Genomic DNA, 17,850 nt, shown 5'->3' with positions numbered 1-17,850 from the left:
CACCTGGTCCCACGTCCTGTTCTCACGGTGGCCAATGGGAAGCCCAAAAGCAAGGCCTGAGTGCAAGAGCAGTCTCACCTCCTGGGCTTCCCAGCAACTGTTACTGCTTCTGACAGTGCAGGTAGAATATAGCAATTCTGGCTAGTAGCCGCTTATGAATTTGTCTAATTTTTTGGAGCTATCCAAGTTGGTCGCCTTCACTGTCTCCAGACTAGCCTACGGTACCAAGATAAAATCAACATCCATTGCTTTTCCCACTTATGCCATTGGCCTCACCACTGACATGTGGCCCTCAGAAGGTTGTGTTTGGAAGGGAATCTGGCCCCCAGGCTGAAAAAGTTCCCCACCCAGCTATTCCGTAGAATTCCTTTAGTCACCAAAATGCGAACTCGTATTTTAGCTGGGAACCGTGATGGATAAAAATGGGAGTACTGACCCAAGCTCTTTTTTTGCTCCTCCGTCTCTTCCCCACCCGCTCCCTTGGTTTGCTGCAGGTGTCCATGGCAGTATATGACATTCCTGACTTGCTTGGCGGAAGGGGCTGTCTTGGGTCGGTGATCTTCTCAGAATCATTCCTGGCGTCACAAATTCTTGTGAAAGAAAAAGGTATTTTCTGTCGCCCAAGAAAACCTGCGGTGGGAAAAGCTCTTTCAAATGCAACGTCGAATTACGTTGCATGTGGAATGGCTTGGTTCGCGCGTAACACCAAGCCAGCTAGGACACTGTGTGGGCAAACTTTGGGCTTTCAGACTCCCCCCCCCCTATTATTTCCTCTCTTTCACAGTAAACTACGGCTTGCTGTTACACCTATAGTTTGACCGTCCTGATATAGAGGGCAAGCACAAACCATAGGTTGCCTGTTTGGGTGTAACAGCAACCTATGGTTTGCCAGAAAAGAGTGGACATAGAAGAGTGGATTAAGCAGAATGGGCATCTCATGACCCCCAAGGCTCTTCCATTCATTGGCTGATGGCTTAGCATTTCATGCAAACCAACCCAATGAGTAAATGCTAAACTCTTATCAAGCACACACTAGAAAATGGCTCAGCTTCACTGTGAAGTCTGCATATTATTTATCTGGGGAGGCATGATTCTCTCTCTCCCCCCCCCCCCCATTTGCCTTCACAAGCCTGTCCACACCAAGCTAGTTTCTTGAACTTATCATGACACGAAGCTAGAGCACATGATAAATTATTCCACCTTTAGGAACCTGCCACTTATGGGTACATGGGCCAAGAGGGAAGAGTCATAGTGGTAGGACATCTGCCTTGCATGCAAAAAGTCCCAGGTTCAATTCCCAGCATCTCCAGGTATGACTGGGGAAGACTCCTTGTTTGAAATCGTTCTGCAGTCATTGTACACCAGCCTGGCTCTCTCCAGATGTTTTGGACCACGAATCGGCCCCAGCCAGCATCACAAAACATCTGGAGGATGTTAGGTTGTTGCAGGCTGGTGCAGACAGTACTGAGCTGAATGGTCACATCCTGTTCTCCCAGTGGACCTAAGATCTCCGCCTTGGCAGCCTCTCTGATTTGCAGAGTTCGCTGGAGGCAACATCTACAAACTGTCCCCTCCCTGTTACAGTCAAACTGTGGTCGTCAAATGTAATCCATTCTGGAAGACCGTTCAACTTCCAAAACATTCGACAACTGAGGTGCGGCTTCCGATTGGTTGCAAGAGCTTCCTGCACTCAAGCGGAAACTGCGTCAGATGTTCGGGTTCCGAAAAACATTCGTAAACTTGTGTCAGGGTAGATCAACCAGCCTTGACAACTGGAGCATTTACTTCCGGGTTTTCGGTGTTCGGGAGCCAAAACGTTTGAAAACAGAGCCGTTTGAGAACCAAGGTTTGACTGTGCATGGCTCAGGAAATTAATCCCTCCAATGAAACAGCCCCATTGAGCCACAGGCATGCAGGATGTTACCTCTCCAGAAGCTCAGGAGCTACACTACTTATTCCTTTCCTTGCTTTCCTGCAGATGGCAGCATTTGCACAGAAACCAGCTACATCATTCTCACTGCAGCTATCCCGAGATCTGTTTCTTGGCTGGTAGGTATGACTTCATTCCCTTAACCCCCCCCCCCTATTTTCTTTTAATGATATCATTGCGGAACTTTTTCTTATGAATGTGCTGAAAGCAAGGAAAACTACTCTGCTGAGCTTGTTCCAAGTGCAACTGTGAAATTGTGCTTGAAATGGATTCTGTACCTGGTGATCTTACTCTATGATACTGGGAGGTGGAAAGCTGATTAAATAGGAACAAGGACCGAATCGTGTTAACTTTTCCTGCCTGAACATTCAGCCAAAGTGCTTTTGTCCAGTAGGAAATAAAAAGCAGAGGGGATTCCAAAATAGGAGGAGACTTTGTTGTTATGGTAATCTGAAATCGGAGGGTTAAGACATTAAGTTTTATTTTATTTTCTAACAAGAAAAGGGATATTTTGAATTTTTTGTTATTAGCAGCAGTTTAAGGGATAGAAGAAGTTTGCTTAGATTTGATATAAGAATAATTTGTTAAGATATAAAGTTTTGTTATTAATTATTATGGATTAAGATGATTGTTTAGATTTGAATTTTCTTTAAATGAATTCAATTTTTAGAGAGATGAAGTTATTAAAGTAGAATCTGGATTTGGAACCGAAGGAGAGAAGGCAGGGGAAGTCAATTGTAAAGATTCGGAACTAGAAATTTTTTTGTGTGTGTAAACAAGAAGAAGAATCGTGGTTATGTTTGTATTTGTTTTGTATAAATGTGGGTGGGTGATTGTATTCTTTGTTATGAAAAATACCAATAAATTCTTTATAAAAAATAATAATAATAGGAGGAGACTTTGGCATGAAGTGTGAGAATCACGCAAATGGAGAAACACTCTGTGGTGTGGCACATAGAGAGATGGGCTAGGACCCAGGAGAGATCAAGGTTCAGTCTCCACTCAGCCTTGAGAATCACAAGGTTACCTTCGCCCATTCAATGTCTTTCAGCCTAAGCCCGACACCCGAGTAAAACTGTCACATGGCACTGCGGCTGAAGACCATTTTATGCTTGCTCCATAAAGCTGAGGACATGGATGATTGCCATAGTAAGCCCATGAGGTCCAAAGGGATAGCTCAGTCGATGGAGCATGCGGCTGTTGATCTCAGGGTCGTGGGTTCGAGCCCCATGTTGGGTGAAAGATTCCAGCACGGCAGGCGGTTGGACTAGATGACTCTCGTGGTCCCTCCCAGCTCTACAGTTCTGTCGTTCTATGTTGCGCACCTCGAAACAGTTCAGGCGGCACAAGCTGCAAGAGATCCGCTGCAGTTATATTACAGGATGTCCAATTTGCGAAGGAAATGCGCTAAGCTGAAGCAATTGTTGGCTTTGTTTATAGGTTGAAGATAACGAAGTGAAACTGTCGGAGAAGGCCCAGCGAATCCTGAAGGTTTGTAATGCAACTGGGCCGGCTGATTGAGCTTGAGGTCGTGTCAGTGTGCAAGTGTGTCTGGGTCTAACGCTATGCTGGTGGAGATTCCCAAGAATATTAAGCTTTGTGTTACATTGTCCGTTTCTGTCTTGGTGCTTGTCCTCTCCCCCCCCCCCAGTTGTTTTGCAAATTTAGCTATTTAAATGTGGTTTGCATGCACACTGAGAAGGCTAAAAGCAACTTTTCTGAGCCCTTCCTCGAAAGAAATGAGGCTAAGGGGCCATCGAGGGCGCAGTCCTCTGCCATGCATCTAGTTTAGATGAGGGGACATTCAGTCCACTATTATGCACACGCAGTCCTGCTTGATGGGGACAGAAGACAGCCCTAGCTTCAGGATGTCACCACTCTCTAAAACTTGGCACTCCTCCCTCCAGGTGCCCCACACCTCCTAAGGGGAGGCCTCTCAATTATTCTGAGAACCACTGGGGCAGGGATAGGGAATCTGTGGCCCTGAAGATCCTCCCCAGTCAACGTGACTGAGGGTGATGGAAGACCAAGAGAAGACCAAGGGCCACTGGTTGCCCATTCCTCCTGTAGGGTACAATCAGAAAAGACGGAGGTTTTGCCATTGGTTTAGGGATGGCTCATAGATCAGTGGTAGAGCATGTGCTTTCCGTAGCGATTTGAAAGATCACATAGCAACCGAGAAAACAACTCCTTTTTGCCCAAGACTCTGGAGAACCCCTGCCAGTCAGACAATGATGAACTGGACGGACAAATTGTCTGAGTTGGTACCAGGCACCTTCCAGGGTTCCTAAGGGGTGTTGTGGATCTACGTTCAGCTGATAGGGTGAGAGTATCTTTCAGATATAATTGGTCCGGTTTAGAGACTCTGTTGCCATTGTTTGATCCTTAAAAACTCTCCACCTTTATAGGAAGAAGAATCTTTCCTGGGAACCTTCCTGACGGGAGGTGACGGAGCCTATATCGCTTCCAGCAATTCCCTGTGTAGACCAGAGGAAGGTAAGTGACCTGCCCTGGTGGGACATTCGAATGAACAGGCAGCGAAAGGAGAGGCCTATGCACGCGCACGCATACACACACACACACACTGACCTTGGGTTTCTCAACCTCCCTGCTTTTTTATTCTCCCCCTGTTTCGGAAAGTCTTCCGTTTTGTTGATGCCCGAGAATTTGAATCTCAAGTGAAATGTAGCAGTCCAGATTCATAGGACTTCATGTCTAGCCCTGTGCCTGGACATGTGTGCCGGTTTCAGGAGCAGCCCCTTCCTTGTTGAACAGCAAGCCTCTTTTCAAAAACAGAGCTTCAGGAGCAGCTTTCGACGTGGCAGGAGGTAATAAAATCCCATCAGTTACTGACACATCTGAAATAATTATTAGGTCCTGGTCATCCTCCTCAGCTAGTGCTTCTTCACTCCCTTTGTCTTTGTTTTTCCCCGTTAGAACAACTGTTTTATTATGAAATGGAATCCTCTCAAATAAACCCCCTTGTTGTGCTGCTAGTTGTATCTCGTCATCTCCCCGATTCAGTGTGAAACTGCTCTGTGTGTTGTAGTGGTTAAGAGTGGTGGACTTGTAATCTGGGGAACCGGGTTTGCGTCTCCTCTCCTCCACATGCAGCTGCTGGGTGACCTTGGACTAGTAACACTTCTCTGAAGTCTCTCCGCCCCACTCACCTCACAGAGTGTTTGTTGTGGGGGAGGAAGGGAAAGGAGAATGTTAGCCGCTTTGAGACTCCTTCGGGTAGTGACAAAGCGGGATATCAAATCTGAACTCTTCTTCTTCTTCTTCTCTGAGGTTCAAGGTCCACATCTAGCGTTGCCACTCGTGGCAACATTTCCTTGTGGGTGCAAATCAGCCCTATGGATCAGCAGAGCCGCTGTGCCCCTTAGCCGTAAAGACCTCCCTTAGTCCCCTTTCAGCTTGAGTCAGTCCCAGATGCCTGTCTAGACACGCCACTCTGGCGCTCTCACTTGGATTTGCACACGCAAATACACACACACACAAACATACACACACACACACACACACACACACACACACGGTGTCCCAACTGAGCTGCTCTGACAAGGCCTTTGCGCTAAGATGTTCACTTTAGGAGATCTCCTTTAGACCTCTTTATCCATAAGGCTTTTCGGTTAACCCAGCACTGTGTGGGCTGCAAGGTTTTAGCTTGCCGTGTTTGGTTTAAGCGACAAAGTGAAACTGTAAATGTGCTTTTGCCCCCAAAGGGTAGTATTTGCTCCTAAAACATTACTTCCTTAAAAGTAAATACTGACTCTGGTAAGTTCCAGTATCTGGTGGATTTAATCATTGGAGTGAATTTTTATGCATCGTTCACATAAAAAGAAAAAGTGGGAAGAGGGTGAAAAATTAATTTGTGACTACGACTCTACTCTCTCATGCAGGGGTCAGCAACCTTTTTCAGCCGTGGGCCGGTCCACCATGCCTCAGACCTTGTGGGGGGGCCGGACTATATTTTGAAGAAAAAAAACAGTGAACGAATTCCTATGACCCACAAATAACCCAGAGATGCATTTTAAATAAAAGGACGCATCATTCCACTCATGTAAAAACACGGGCCGGATTTAGAAGGCGATTGGGCTGCATCTGGCCCACGGGCCTTAGGTTGCCTACCCATGCTCTAACGGGAGAGTGACAGAGAAATGCAGAAGGAGGAGGGCACATTTTGCACGGTTGCATTTCCCTACCTCTGTCTCAGATTCAGCTTCCGTGGCGTCACTTTATAGGGATCAGTTTCCCTAAAAGGAATTTCGCCACACTTCACTGCCCTTAAAAGATGGCGTACAGACTATACATGAGCGATGCATCTGAAACACAAAAGCTGTTTGCCTATTTAAGGCGAGTCTAGTGTGGATGTGTCCAAAGGCAGCATCCGGGCCTGCTCTTGTTAGGACCGCTGCCTCTTCCCCTCAAATTCAGTTCAGCCTAAAGGTGGGCAGTACCGTGCATGATCCTTGAGTTCAGAACACAGTTCAGCAAAAAGACCCGCCTACCTCCTTATGCAGAGGAGTTTTAAGCTGGTGCATGAAGCATATCATGTATTCTTCTCCTCCCCACCCCACCCCCGCTTCCCTTTGCAGGTAAGCTCCATTTCTTCTCAGAGGGCCTTCTGTTTTGCCACCCACACTACGGAAGCATCACCATTGCCAAGTCTCACATGACATCCATCAGGTTCTACGATGGGGTGAGTGCTCTCCCATTCCAAGCCCTGTTCTTGCCGCAACTGCTCCGCAACTTTCTCCAGACTCGTGCAACGCAGGAGTCCAGAATTCTACAGGGCAGAAATGCTCCCCCCCCCCACCTACCCAAAGCTCAGGAATAATAAGGGCCAGAAGTTGGCCAGACTCTCCTCTGCCCCAGTTCACCGAGGGCAGGCAGGGGTGAAAAGAAAAACAGCCTTGAAAATTGGGGAGATTTGGGGGTGAATTGCAATAAAATGGGGAGGGGGGTAGTGGTGAGTGTTGCCACCCCACAACATCAGGTGGCGCCGGGACGGCGGCTGCCTGTGCTGTAGAAGGAAGACTGGCATGACAGTGGAATCAGCAGGGATCCTGTGCTCTTTTGCCCTCCACCCAACAGCTTAAGTGGGGAACTTTTAGACGTGCTCAAAGTATGTGTGCGTTTTCTTCTGCCTCGAGTCTTCAATTACATCACCACTCCACAATCTGCAAAAGCATTTGTTGGAAGCGTGGCTTATTATACGAGAAGGACAATGCATAATAGAGGGGTTGAACTTGAAAAGCTCCAGATTCAAAGGTTATGAGCGCGCACGCACACACACACGCCCCTTTGAATCCTTTCTCCCCCTGCCTGACTGCCCCTTTGTAGCATTGCAAGCTGTGTGGGCCCCTGACCTTCCTTCTATTGTTTGGCTTCAAGACACCCAACTCCTATAAACCTCTGGCTATTTATGGGGCCTCGGCTATCGCTTCTGAACGACTGCCAGGTATTCTGTGCGGAGCAAAAACTCCGAAAGGGAATTTGCATTGTTTCACTGAGCTGGCAAGGCATGAGGCTGGAGAGCTAAAAATAACACAAATGAGAGATGAGAGGTGGCGATAGTTGGGAACATCTGTAGCCTAGCAATAATGCAGATATACAGGAAGAGATAAGCATTTTAATCTCTAAATGAATCAGCGCCCTGGCGGCATAGTCTATAAGCTGCCTCCACCGCCCCCCCCCCTTTACACTGACCGTTTCTCTTGTTAGCCATCCGGGAAAAGTGGGGTGTTTCAGAATCGGCAGTGCCGTATTTGAAGTGTCTGCACATTGCTGCTGTGTTCCAAAAACCGACTTCCAGAGGGAACCTCCAGGATGCTAAAAACAGTTTCAGAGAACCTGCTTGCCAAAAGCAGTCATAAGCTCCCTGTCGGTTTCACTTTGGTTCAGTGTATGTTGGTTTTTCTTCTTGACCAGGTGCAGAGATAGGTCAAGGTAAAGGTAATGGGCTGGTGGCAACTAAACAGGGGGCTTAGCTCCCCATGCATCTCCCCGGGAGCTGATCAAGGATCAGGCCATTCAATCTTGCATGGAATCAAATGCTGTACTGCAATGTCCCTTTTAAACAGAGGTAGTTAGTAGCGTTGCATTCTTGTACAAACAGCTCTTTCTAACCAACTGTTTTCAAACCTTGGAAGTATATGCAAAAGGATGTCTATGGTGTCAGGTTTTTATATATGGCAGACGTCCTTCAGGGTGGGCAGGGGCTCTTGGATAGCCAGTTTCCCGCCTGCCTCCTTTCAGAAGTGGTTCTCTCCCTGTCCTGTTCCCTAGGACTCCACGAGTGTTGTTGCCGCTCTCCTTGTCGACTACAAGAGCTCCCTGCTTGCTCACCTGCCGGTCCAGCTCCACACTCCAGGCAACTCTCTGATGATCGCGCTTTTCCCAAAGTCAAAGCTTTATAAAGCTTTCTACTCACAGGTGACATCAACAAGAGATCAGTCTAGAAGTAAAAAATGCCCTTTTCGATAGGGTGGGTAAGGGGCGTCCCACCGAGGGAGTGTCGTTACGATGTTCTGCCGGCTGAGTCCCCCTTGCGGTTGGTTTCCCCGGGTCAGGAAGGCTCGGGAAGAGGGATGAAGCCATTGTTTCCTAGCACAATTCAAAGTGTTGGTGCTGACCTTGAAAGCCCTAAATGGCCTCGGCCCAGTATACCCGAAGGAGCGTCTCCACCCCCATCGCTCAGCCCGGACACTGAGGCCCAGCTCTGAGGGCCTTCTGACGGTTCCCTCGCTGCGAGAAGCCAAGTTACAGGGAAGCAGGAAGAGGGCCTTCTTGGTAGTGGCACCCGCCCTATGGAAACCCTCCCACCAGATGTCAAAGAGAAAAACAACTACCAGACTTTTAGAAGACATCTGAAGGCAGCCCTGTTTAGGGAAGTTTTTAATGTTTAATAGATTATTGTATTTTAACATTCTGTTGGAAGCCGCTCAGAGTGGCTGGGGAAACCCATCCAGATGGGCGGGGTATAAATAATATATTATTATTATTATTATTATTATTATTATTATTATTATTATTATTATTATTATTATTATTATTATAGGCTCTGCCCCTTCCTGCATCTCAGCAGGGCCCTGATCCAAGCAGGTGTTTCCATGTACATCCCTTTTCTCCCAAGTAACCTCACAGAGAGCTAGCCATGCACTTTGGCATGAAGTTCTTACCCGGCTTGCCACCTGCTGTGCTCCTGTGGCCCTGGGGGAGATGGGAGTGATCCGAGAGGCAGCCAGGAGTATGGGCAGTTGGCATGGGGACTTCCAGTTTTGGGGCTGGCATATCCAGATCCACTAGCTTGAGGGTAACCAATGTGGTGCTCTCTCTCAAGATGTTGCTGGATTCCATCTTCCATCAGCGAGTGGCCAAAGACGATGGGAGCTGTTGTGTCTGACGCCATCTGAAGGGCTTCCCCTCCAATTCCTCTTCAGGGTCACAGTGAAAATGGGGGAGAGTGGGCCACACCCTCTGCATCTTCTCCTCTGTGCAGACCTCAAGTTCGAGGTCTGGGCAGGGTTGACCCCTGGGACTTGGCTTGGTCGAAATGCCTCTGGTTTACTGTGACACAAGTGAGCGGTGAACCCTTCTTTGCCACTGCTGTTTGCCTTCTCTGTCGTTGACTGTCTTTTGGAGTCACACAAGATGCTGTGTTCACCGATGGATGAACGTGCAAGCAATGATTTGCACACGTGAAAGGGTCATTGCAAATCAAACATCACTGACAGCGTGTTAACATTGTCTTCAGGGCGATGGCTTTTCAGTGGAGGCACAAATCATAAAATTACTGAGCAGTAAACTGTGTGGCGAGAGAGTAGTGTTTGTGTGGGTTGTGTGTGTGTGTGTGTGTGTGTGTGTGTGAGAGAGAGAGAGAGAGAGAGAGAGAGAGAGAATCTGCCTTTGGCTCTGTGGAGAAGAGGCAATGTTTTGTATTAATAGAGTTCCCTATGCTGTATTGTTAAACAAAACGCATGACAAATACAGAAGAAAAATGGGTAATGAGTCAATTGAAGTAAAATCAGATTTTAAAAAATCTTGGGAGTTACTAATCCACCAAAGCCCAAAATCCAAAGGGAAGTTGGTTAATATAGTACAGATTGTGCCATTTGTTTGTGGGGGGGATAGCCCCCCCCCAAAAAAAGCATGTCTTGATGAGCATGAGCCATGCTGACACATTAACCTTCTTCTCCAGAGTAATGATTTAACTGCTGTTAATTACTGGTAGAGGAAAAGCAAAGCATAATCTCGTTAATGCTGACATGAAAAATAGCTCATTTCCCTCGTTATTAAATAAACCATTTAAAGCGCTGCAGCTCTGTTCAGTTTCCATCTCTTAGTGTTAACATTTATTACCATAGATGACATCAGGCTCCAGTTGTTCTGGGAAGCACAGTTCGGTTTTTAAATGCCTTCCGCAGAGAGGATTCCTAATTACAGATGTTAATAACTGGTAGTACCCCAGGAATCCTCTTGGTTTAGCCATCAGTGGCAGTTCACCTTCCAAAACAAATACCACCTCGTAACTCTGCTGCAACTATTAAATGCAGCATTAAACCATGTGATTTGAATGTTTTGTATTCTTCCTTGTAGGTTTGCTCTGTCTGGCAACAGCGGGGGAATTCGGGAGTAACCTTGAAGATGACCCAGGATGGCTGCCTGCCTGTAGAACAGGAGAAATTGTGAGCAGATGGCTCTTCCCCGCCCCCCTCTATAAAATGGCATGGAACAGGGGGGAGCCGCAAGAAAACAGGGCAGGGTGGAGTGCTCCTGTCCCAGGAGGCTTGCCTGCCAGCCATGCCCTTTTCTAGGATGTTCCATTCCATCCCATCTCCCCGCTCCGCTTTTCCATTTTTCACCAGTCAGCCAGAATTCAGTGAGCACATTTAGCCCCTGTTCAGCTCAGCCACCGCTTGTCCCCCCCCCCCCCCGGAGGATTTTTCATGCGTCTGCAAACCTTAGGGTTTCCTCCTGTCCCTGCTCATTCCTCCCCCTTGTGTGCAAGTGGTGCTGTTTTGGCAAGATAAGGATCCGCACTAGAGAGCAAATTCACTCATAGTGTACCTATAGAAGGTTCTGTGTGCTGTGGAGTCCCTTGATGTTTGTTTCATTTCCTGGTTTGCTTGGTGTGTGTTTTTGGGGGAGCAGTTGCTTATTCCTCTCCCATCCCCATATCCATTGCATTTATTCTCTTGTGGAATTAGCATTACCATTATATGTTAGTGGAGGTCCTCCGGCCCTTCAGCTGGTGGGCCAGGACCCCCAAGAAAGCTTCCCTGCAGCCTAAGGTGAGTTGCAAGAGTGCCAAAGCCATTTTCTTTTTTAGTGGGTTTCTTTTTAAACAGGAGCACAGGTGCAGAGAGAGAGAGAAAGACAGGTAACAATGCAATGGAGGAGAGTCACTCTGTAGTTTAATAGGAGCCCATTTATAGGTTCATCTTCTCTAAGCCTTGCATGGCAAGCTGCCCATGCCCCAATCCCCTCTTCTGTTAAAAGCTCTTAAAATTTCAGAGCTCTGCAGCCCTTTGCCATTCAGTCACCCTAAAAAGAAGGTGAGGGGATGAGTGTGTGCATTAGGAAATCTGATGTTTTCCAAAACAACATCAAACCTATGGTTACGTAAAACATACTCAGTAAACACACGAGACATAACCGGAAGGGTTGTTACAGTTCCACAGAATCCTTTCACGGAGTCGAAGACAAGGATTTCCAGAATACTGACCTTGTTTCGCCGCCCTGGGCTTCATCAGTTGTACAAGTTCATATGTGATGTAACAAGATAGTGGATCTTATAGCATATTAGTAGCTGTGAAAGGATTCTGTGGAACCCTTCATGTGGATTGTTTGGACTTTATGAACAGACACAGGTGGAATAGACACTAGTACATGTATGGACCTTATGCATGAACTGGTTAGAGAATGAACTGATCTACTGGGTCTTCTGCTTTTTCCGTTGAACTTTGTGAGTTATTTCCGTTGAAATCTATAATATGATACAGTGAATCGTATACTTTATGCAAGAGTACATCCGGTTACGTCTCGTGTGTTTATTGATAATGAAATCTGAATTACAGGTAGGTAGCTGTGTTGGTCTGCCATAGTCAAAACAAAACAAAAAATCCTTCCAGTAGCACCTTAGAGACCAACTAAGTTTGTTCTTCGTATGAGCTTTCGTGTGCATGCACACTTCTTCAGATACACTGAAACAGAAGTCCCCAGACCCTTACAGGGGAAACTCAAAAAATTAGAATATCGTGGAAAAGTCCATTTATGTAAGCAATTGTTTTCATTAGCTACTGGAGTTTAATATATGAGATAGACTCATGACATGCAAAGGGAGATACATCAAGCCTTTGCTTGTTATAATTGTGATGATTTTGGCATGTAGCTGATGAAAACCCCAAAGTTGAAATTGTGAATTTGGGGTTCTCATCAGCTGTACACTATAATCATCACAATTATAACAAATAAAGGGTTGACATATCTCGCTTTGCATGTCATGAGTCTATCTCATATATTAGTTTCACCTTTTAAGCTGAGTTACTGAAGGAAATGAACCTTACCACGATATTCTAATTTTTTGAGTTTCACCTGTATATATAGTGAGATAGTGGGGAGGGGTTTACTCAGAAGGGTGGTGGGAATGGGTGTGGAAAACCTGTTGACGGCTGTTAACGACTGCAATTGGTCTTACAGGAAAAAGACCAATTGCAGTCTTTAACAGCCGTCAACAGGTTTTCCACACCTACCAGCCAAACCCCCATTCCCACCACCCTTCTGAGTAATACCCCTCCCCACTCTATGTATATAAGGGTCTGGTGACTTCTGTTTCAGTGCATCTGAAGAAGTGTGCATGCACGCGAAAGCTCATACCAAGAACAAACTTAGTTGGTCTCTAAGGTGCTACTGGAAGGAATGAAATCTGAAGTTTGCCGTCGAAATGTGTGTCCTGGCTCCAAAATGTTTGAAGGCTAACTGTCCTGATCCACACTGTTGCAGTCATAGTGCATTAGCAGCAGATTTATACTGTGCCGTCCACATAGGAGATACGGTGAAGAAAATGACATGCTTTCAGTAGGAAGCTCCTCCTAGGCATGCACTGATTGGAAACACAGCAGGATTCCCACTCCTGCAGTTCTGCATGGACAAGCTGTGTTTAGGGAGAGTTGCATCTGTCCACCCAGTGGCATCACGAGCGCAAATCATCTTGCATGTAGAATGCAAGGCGTACCTGGAGGTGTCGTGGGTCGCAGCCTGGCCCGAGTGGTTGCTCCAGCAGAGCCACAGGTGTCTTTTGGCAAGAGGGAGGGCAGAAGTGAAAAGGAGAACAGGTTTAGTTTTGCAGCAATGCATGTTGACTAGAAGGAAACGGAGACCGCATTTTCCTGCGGCCAGATCCTTAGTTCCAAATGTGTGTCCTTGTTCCAGGCATACCAGCATGCAGAAGCTTTTCACCGTCTTGTCCTGTCCCCCCGGAGAAAGATGGAGCCAGCTGAGAATATCGGTCAGCCTCCCAGATCTGGACAGGTGAGATTTCTCAAAAGTAGCCTTTGTGCTGACCGAAGGACAAGTTATCCCATGGATATCCCAGTTGTTTGCTAGCTGGGCACATGTCTCTCCAACTCTGGGTGGGAATCGGGTCTTGTTATGGAGCAAGTTCTTAAGCCACAAATTGGCTGGTTTTGAAATTAATGGGGGAATGTGCTTCGAGAAACCAAGATAACAGGCGGGGTGTGTGGAGAAAGGGACGCATAAGCACACGGCTTATACTTGGTCTAAAGAACTAAGGTTTATTGGACCGGGATGATTCCATATAAATTGGGCCTTCACTGGATTCTCAGCTTCTTTGTGGGCTCAATGGCAGCTGTGTAGGCCTCCGGGGATTCCTCTTGAAAAGTAAGTATCTTCTCTGCACTGTCTTCTTCCTTCAAAACAAAATCGAAAATTCTTTCTAGTAGCACCTTAGAGACCAACTGAGTTTGTTCCTGGTATGAGCTTTCGTGTGCATGCACACTTCTTCAGATACACACTTCTTCCTTCAAAGGTTTTTACAGCACTTTACGGTCAGCAGCGTAAGCCGTGAGCCGGTGATGAGAGCCCATTTGCCAACGTTGCTGCAGCAGTCCAAAACACTTCCTGACAACGAGGCGGAGAATGATAAGGTAAGACAGCTAATCTGAGACTTGCGACATTTTTTTTAAGGTTCTCTATTTGCATTACAGCGTTTTTGTTTCATTTTAGTGCATTTTCCTCCAGTGTAACCCATCTTGGCAACCTGATTGCAAGGGGTTTTATGTACTTGTCTGCCATTTTTTTTTTTAAAAAAAAACTTCATTTCAAATTTGGCTTTCCTGCCGTTAAAAGAGCCTCTTGTCTTGCAAACCTAACATACACACATGAATACTTCGTCCTGCCCACAGACCCCTTTTTAGCCCCTTTAAAAACTATCAGCGCAGTAACGATGGCAATGATTTAACTAGTTCTTCTCCTGCTTTGAGGTGGCGATCACCATCCTAACCGGCCTCCCGGGATGTCGCTCAAGTGATCTCTGTTCTTTCCTGGTCACTTTTAACAAAGAATATGGAAGGTTAGTTGCGATTTACTTTGTTGCTGTTTTCCTCCTCCTCCTCTTTTTAACAAATAGTGGTGGCCGGTGGAAAAGGATGTCCTGCTAAAGTTGTTCGTAGAGGAGCAATTAGTGGTCAGAACCTTCTCCAAGTATGACCGTTCATCTCCTTAGAGGCCTCTCTGCCTTGGAGCCTGGTTCTACTGAGGTGCTTGAATGGTTTATCCCTGTCTTTGCCAACCTGACGCTGCCCAGATGTTACGAGTAGCTCCCATCAGCCCCATGGTTCCATGCGGGGGTCTTTTCCTGCCCTCCTGGGAGATGCTTGGGATGGATCCTGTGGCCTCCTGTATGCAAGGCAGAAGCTCCACCACTGAGCTGCGGCCTTTTACCGAGGGCGACTCCCAGGGTGGTTTTTCCTCCCCCCCCCCCCAGTCCTGATTTAGACAGAGCAGAGGTGGATGGGAAGTATTATTATTTATCACCACATATTCTTCAAAGGGGATGCGGATGGCGCTGTGGGTTAAACCACAGAGCCTAGGGCTTGCTGATCAGAAGGTCGGCGGTTCGAATCCCCACGACGGGTTGAGCTCCCGTTGCTCGGTCCCTGCTGCTGCCCACCTAGCAGTTCGAAAGGATGTCAAAAGTGCAAGTAGATAAATAGGTACCGCTCTGGTGGGAAGGTAAACTGCATTTCCGTGCGCTGTTCTGGTTCGCTAGAAGCGGCTTAGTCATGCTAAGTCGTCCGCAACTGCACCTGATGGTCAGGGGTCCCTTTACCTTTACCTTTATGCTAAGTCTCAAGGTGGTGTACAACACTATTAAATTGCAAGAAGAAATGGCAGGTGAAAAAAACTAGGGCAAAATAAGTTACAACGTGCTTATGATAACGTACAGTGGTACCTCGGCTTACGAACTTAACTTGTTCCGGAGGTCCGTTCTTAACCCAAAACCGTTCTTAGCCTGAGGCGCGCTTTCGCTAATGGGGCCTCCCGCTGCGCTGCCAGCGCACAATTTCCGTTCTCATCCTGGGGCACAGTTCTCAACCCGAGGTACTACTTCCGGGTTAGCGGAGTTTGTAACCCGAAGCGTTTGTAACCCGAGGTACCACTGTACTAATGATACGTGGTGCTGCGGCCGGTGTTGACAATGAAGCAAGCAGCATTGTTCTGACTTCGTTTTGCTCTTTTAGGTGGCTTGTTTATCGCCAGACCATGGACAGCCCTGAATGTTTCAGCGCAGCTCATTTCCAGCGGTTCCTGGCAAGCATCCTTGAACCCCAGCACAGCCGAAGTGCCCGTCTCTCGGCTTACAGTAGGAAGAAAGTGAGGCTGCTGGTGGTTCTGCAAGGGTAAGAGACTGCTTTTTAGATTTGCAGGGGCTTTTAGCAATCTGCCATCTTCATATTGCCGCTTTGAGATGCGTTTGACCTCAGGTCTGTAAAGTGGGAGGTGGGTTGAGCTAGACTGGGATCTTCGGGTAGATCTCTGGATGATGTGCAGTAGGTCGATAACAGTTTCTGGCTCCCAGTTGTCTTACAGTGGCAGCTACTGAAATGCAACCCCCCCCCCCCAATACAAAACCAGGATTGCTGAAAAATGAATGCTTGGAGTGGGGAACCAGGAGTGGATTTTTTCCTGTGAAAGATCCGGATCACAGATACCTTGACTCTTGAGGCGTTTCCATAGCTGTCAACTTTCCCATTTTTTTTGCGGGAAATTCCCTTATTCCAGCGCCGTTTCCCAATGCAAGAAAGAGGAAGGTTGACAGCTCTGCATTTCTCTTATTTAATTCTTAGTGTATGGCCGCCCAGCTGAGATACTCTTTCGGACCAGGCTCCAGCTGGTGGATCTTAGGATTCTAGTGTTGTTGCTTTTTAAATTTTTAAAAAATTGAAGTAGATCCCACAAGCCTGAAGCCTGCCTACCCCTGCAGAATGGTAGCAATACTCGAACAAACTATTCATAAGTATAGCCAACATCTTGTAGGCAAAGGACACCCCCCCTCACACACACACACACCAAAGAGAGGCACCTGATGGTCTTTTCTCATGTTCTCCTTGATATAAAGGGATGCTTTTAGAGTGCTCAGAAGCCTTTTGCTTTGGTACGTAGCTACATGTTCCAGAAAAATCCAAAAGAACACACATGAACGCAGGTGAACTCACACACATTATCCAAGCATAAGTTTGGAGCGAGAGAGACGGTTTTTGTAACTTTTAAATAGCTGCAAGATAGCAAGTAGAAAGGCCTTCGTCCTCTTCCTTCCTTCCTAAAAGCTCCCACGCAGCACATTTGATCGGATTGGGTGGCAGGAGCAGCCTTGGCAAGCATCGCTTTGGTCTTGGTTCAAAGAATCATGAAATCGCTCTCCAACGGAAGTGCTGCTGAGCTGAGGGGAGTTATGGACCCGGCACGGAAGCCCTTTAAAATAACCCACCAAGGCATTTCCATTAAGAAATGTTGGAAGTGAGGTCAAGTATACTTTTCCCGCCAACACAGAACAAGAAGCCTTTGAAAAAGCTGTTTGTGGAAGATCAGATCACCACCTTTGGCATTTTGAGAAAGAGACGAACACAGTGGAAACCGGGGGGGGGGGGGACAAACCAATTGGTGCACGACCTCTTGTCCTTTTTCATTGCTGTCCAATGCAAGCGCATTGACCTGGTTGATGGGCAGACAAGAACAGTGTGCGTTTTATGGCCTTGGCGAAAGGATCTCTTCCCTGCCACTTTTGTCCCTGCCCCATCCACTTAAGACAGCATTAGACCACTCTCCGAGGAGCTTCACCCAAACTGACACCATCCTCCACCTAGCCAGGAGGTGGGATTGACATTAACGGCAACAAAAGCAGTATTGTTGCCGTGTCCCTGCCCCTCTGCGTCCCCTCTCCTCTCTTTGCCTGCATCTCGAGAATGATGCTCTTAAGACCCCTGCTGCTTGGAGTCAAGGGTCTCTGTAATCCACAATCCTGCTCTCTGCCAGCTGCCTAAGGCGGCGGCAGCTGCCCCTTCTGTGTGCTCCCTGCTGCGCACCTGATGTTCAGGTGTGTATGGCAGTCACCCCCCAGCAGAACCAGGTACCCTCTAAATGTTTCGCACTGCAACTCCCATCACCTCCTAACCTGCACAGCTGGAGGTTCCTCTTCGATATTCTGGCAAATGACTGCTGCGGGGGGTGTCTTTTTGCGAATGACTCTGGGAGGGGAGAGGTGCCCTTTGCACAAATCACAAGAGAAGAGCCATCCCCGCCCCCCGCCGCCCCGGGAATTGGATAAGAAGTGCTTTCTCAGAATCGAAGCTCATTGCCACGGTCTCTTTCCACCTAGGCTGGCAGCAGCCATAGTC

The 17,850-nt window shown here is 47.3% G+C and overlaps 1 protein-coding gene across 1 annotated transcript in view; it reads left to right on the top strand.

Moving 5' to 3' along the window:
• Positions 1 to 17,850, top strand: part of C9H20orf194 (chromosome 9 C20orf194 homolog) — an 80,132-nt gene that overhangs the window by 46,026 nt on the left and 16,256 nt on the right. Inside the window, exons 17-27 of the mRNA XM_033161021.1 lie at positions 495 to 606; positions 1,979 to 2,049; positions 3,371 to 3,421; positions 4,339 to 4,426; positions 6,529 to 6,632; positions 8,222 to 8,368; positions 10,532 to 10,620; positions 13,367 to 13,465; positions 13,983 to 14,100; positions 14,437 to 14,525; positions 15,697 to 15,855. Of these exons, the coding sequence (XP_033016912.1) occupies positions 495 to 606; positions 1,979 to 2,049; positions 3,371 to 3,421; positions 4,339 to 4,426; positions 6,529 to 6,632; positions 8,222 to 8,368; positions 10,532 to 10,620; positions 13,367 to 13,465; positions 13,983 to 14,100; positions 14,437 to 14,525; positions 15,697 to 15,855 (1,127 nt within the window). The remainder of the gene's footprint in view (positions 1 to 494; positions 607 to 1,978; positions 2,050 to 3,370; positions 3,422 to 4,338; positions 4,427 to 6,528; positions 6,633 to 8,221; positions 8,369 to 10,531; positions 10,621 to 13,366; positions 13,466 to 13,982; positions 14,101 to 14,436; positions 14,526 to 15,696; positions 15,856 to 17,850) is intronic.

The sequence above is a fragment of the Lacerta agilis genome, chromosome 9 (assembly GCF_009819535.1).
Source record: "Lacerta agilis isolate rLacAgi1 chromosome 9, rLacAgi1.pri, whole genome shotgun sequence".
In the NCBI taxonomy this organism is placed as follows: domain Eukaryota; kingdom Metazoa; phylum Chordata; class Lepidosauria; order Squamata; family Lacertidae; genus Lacerta; species Lacerta agilis.
This window is presented reverse-complemented; position numbering and strand designations above follow the sequence as displayed.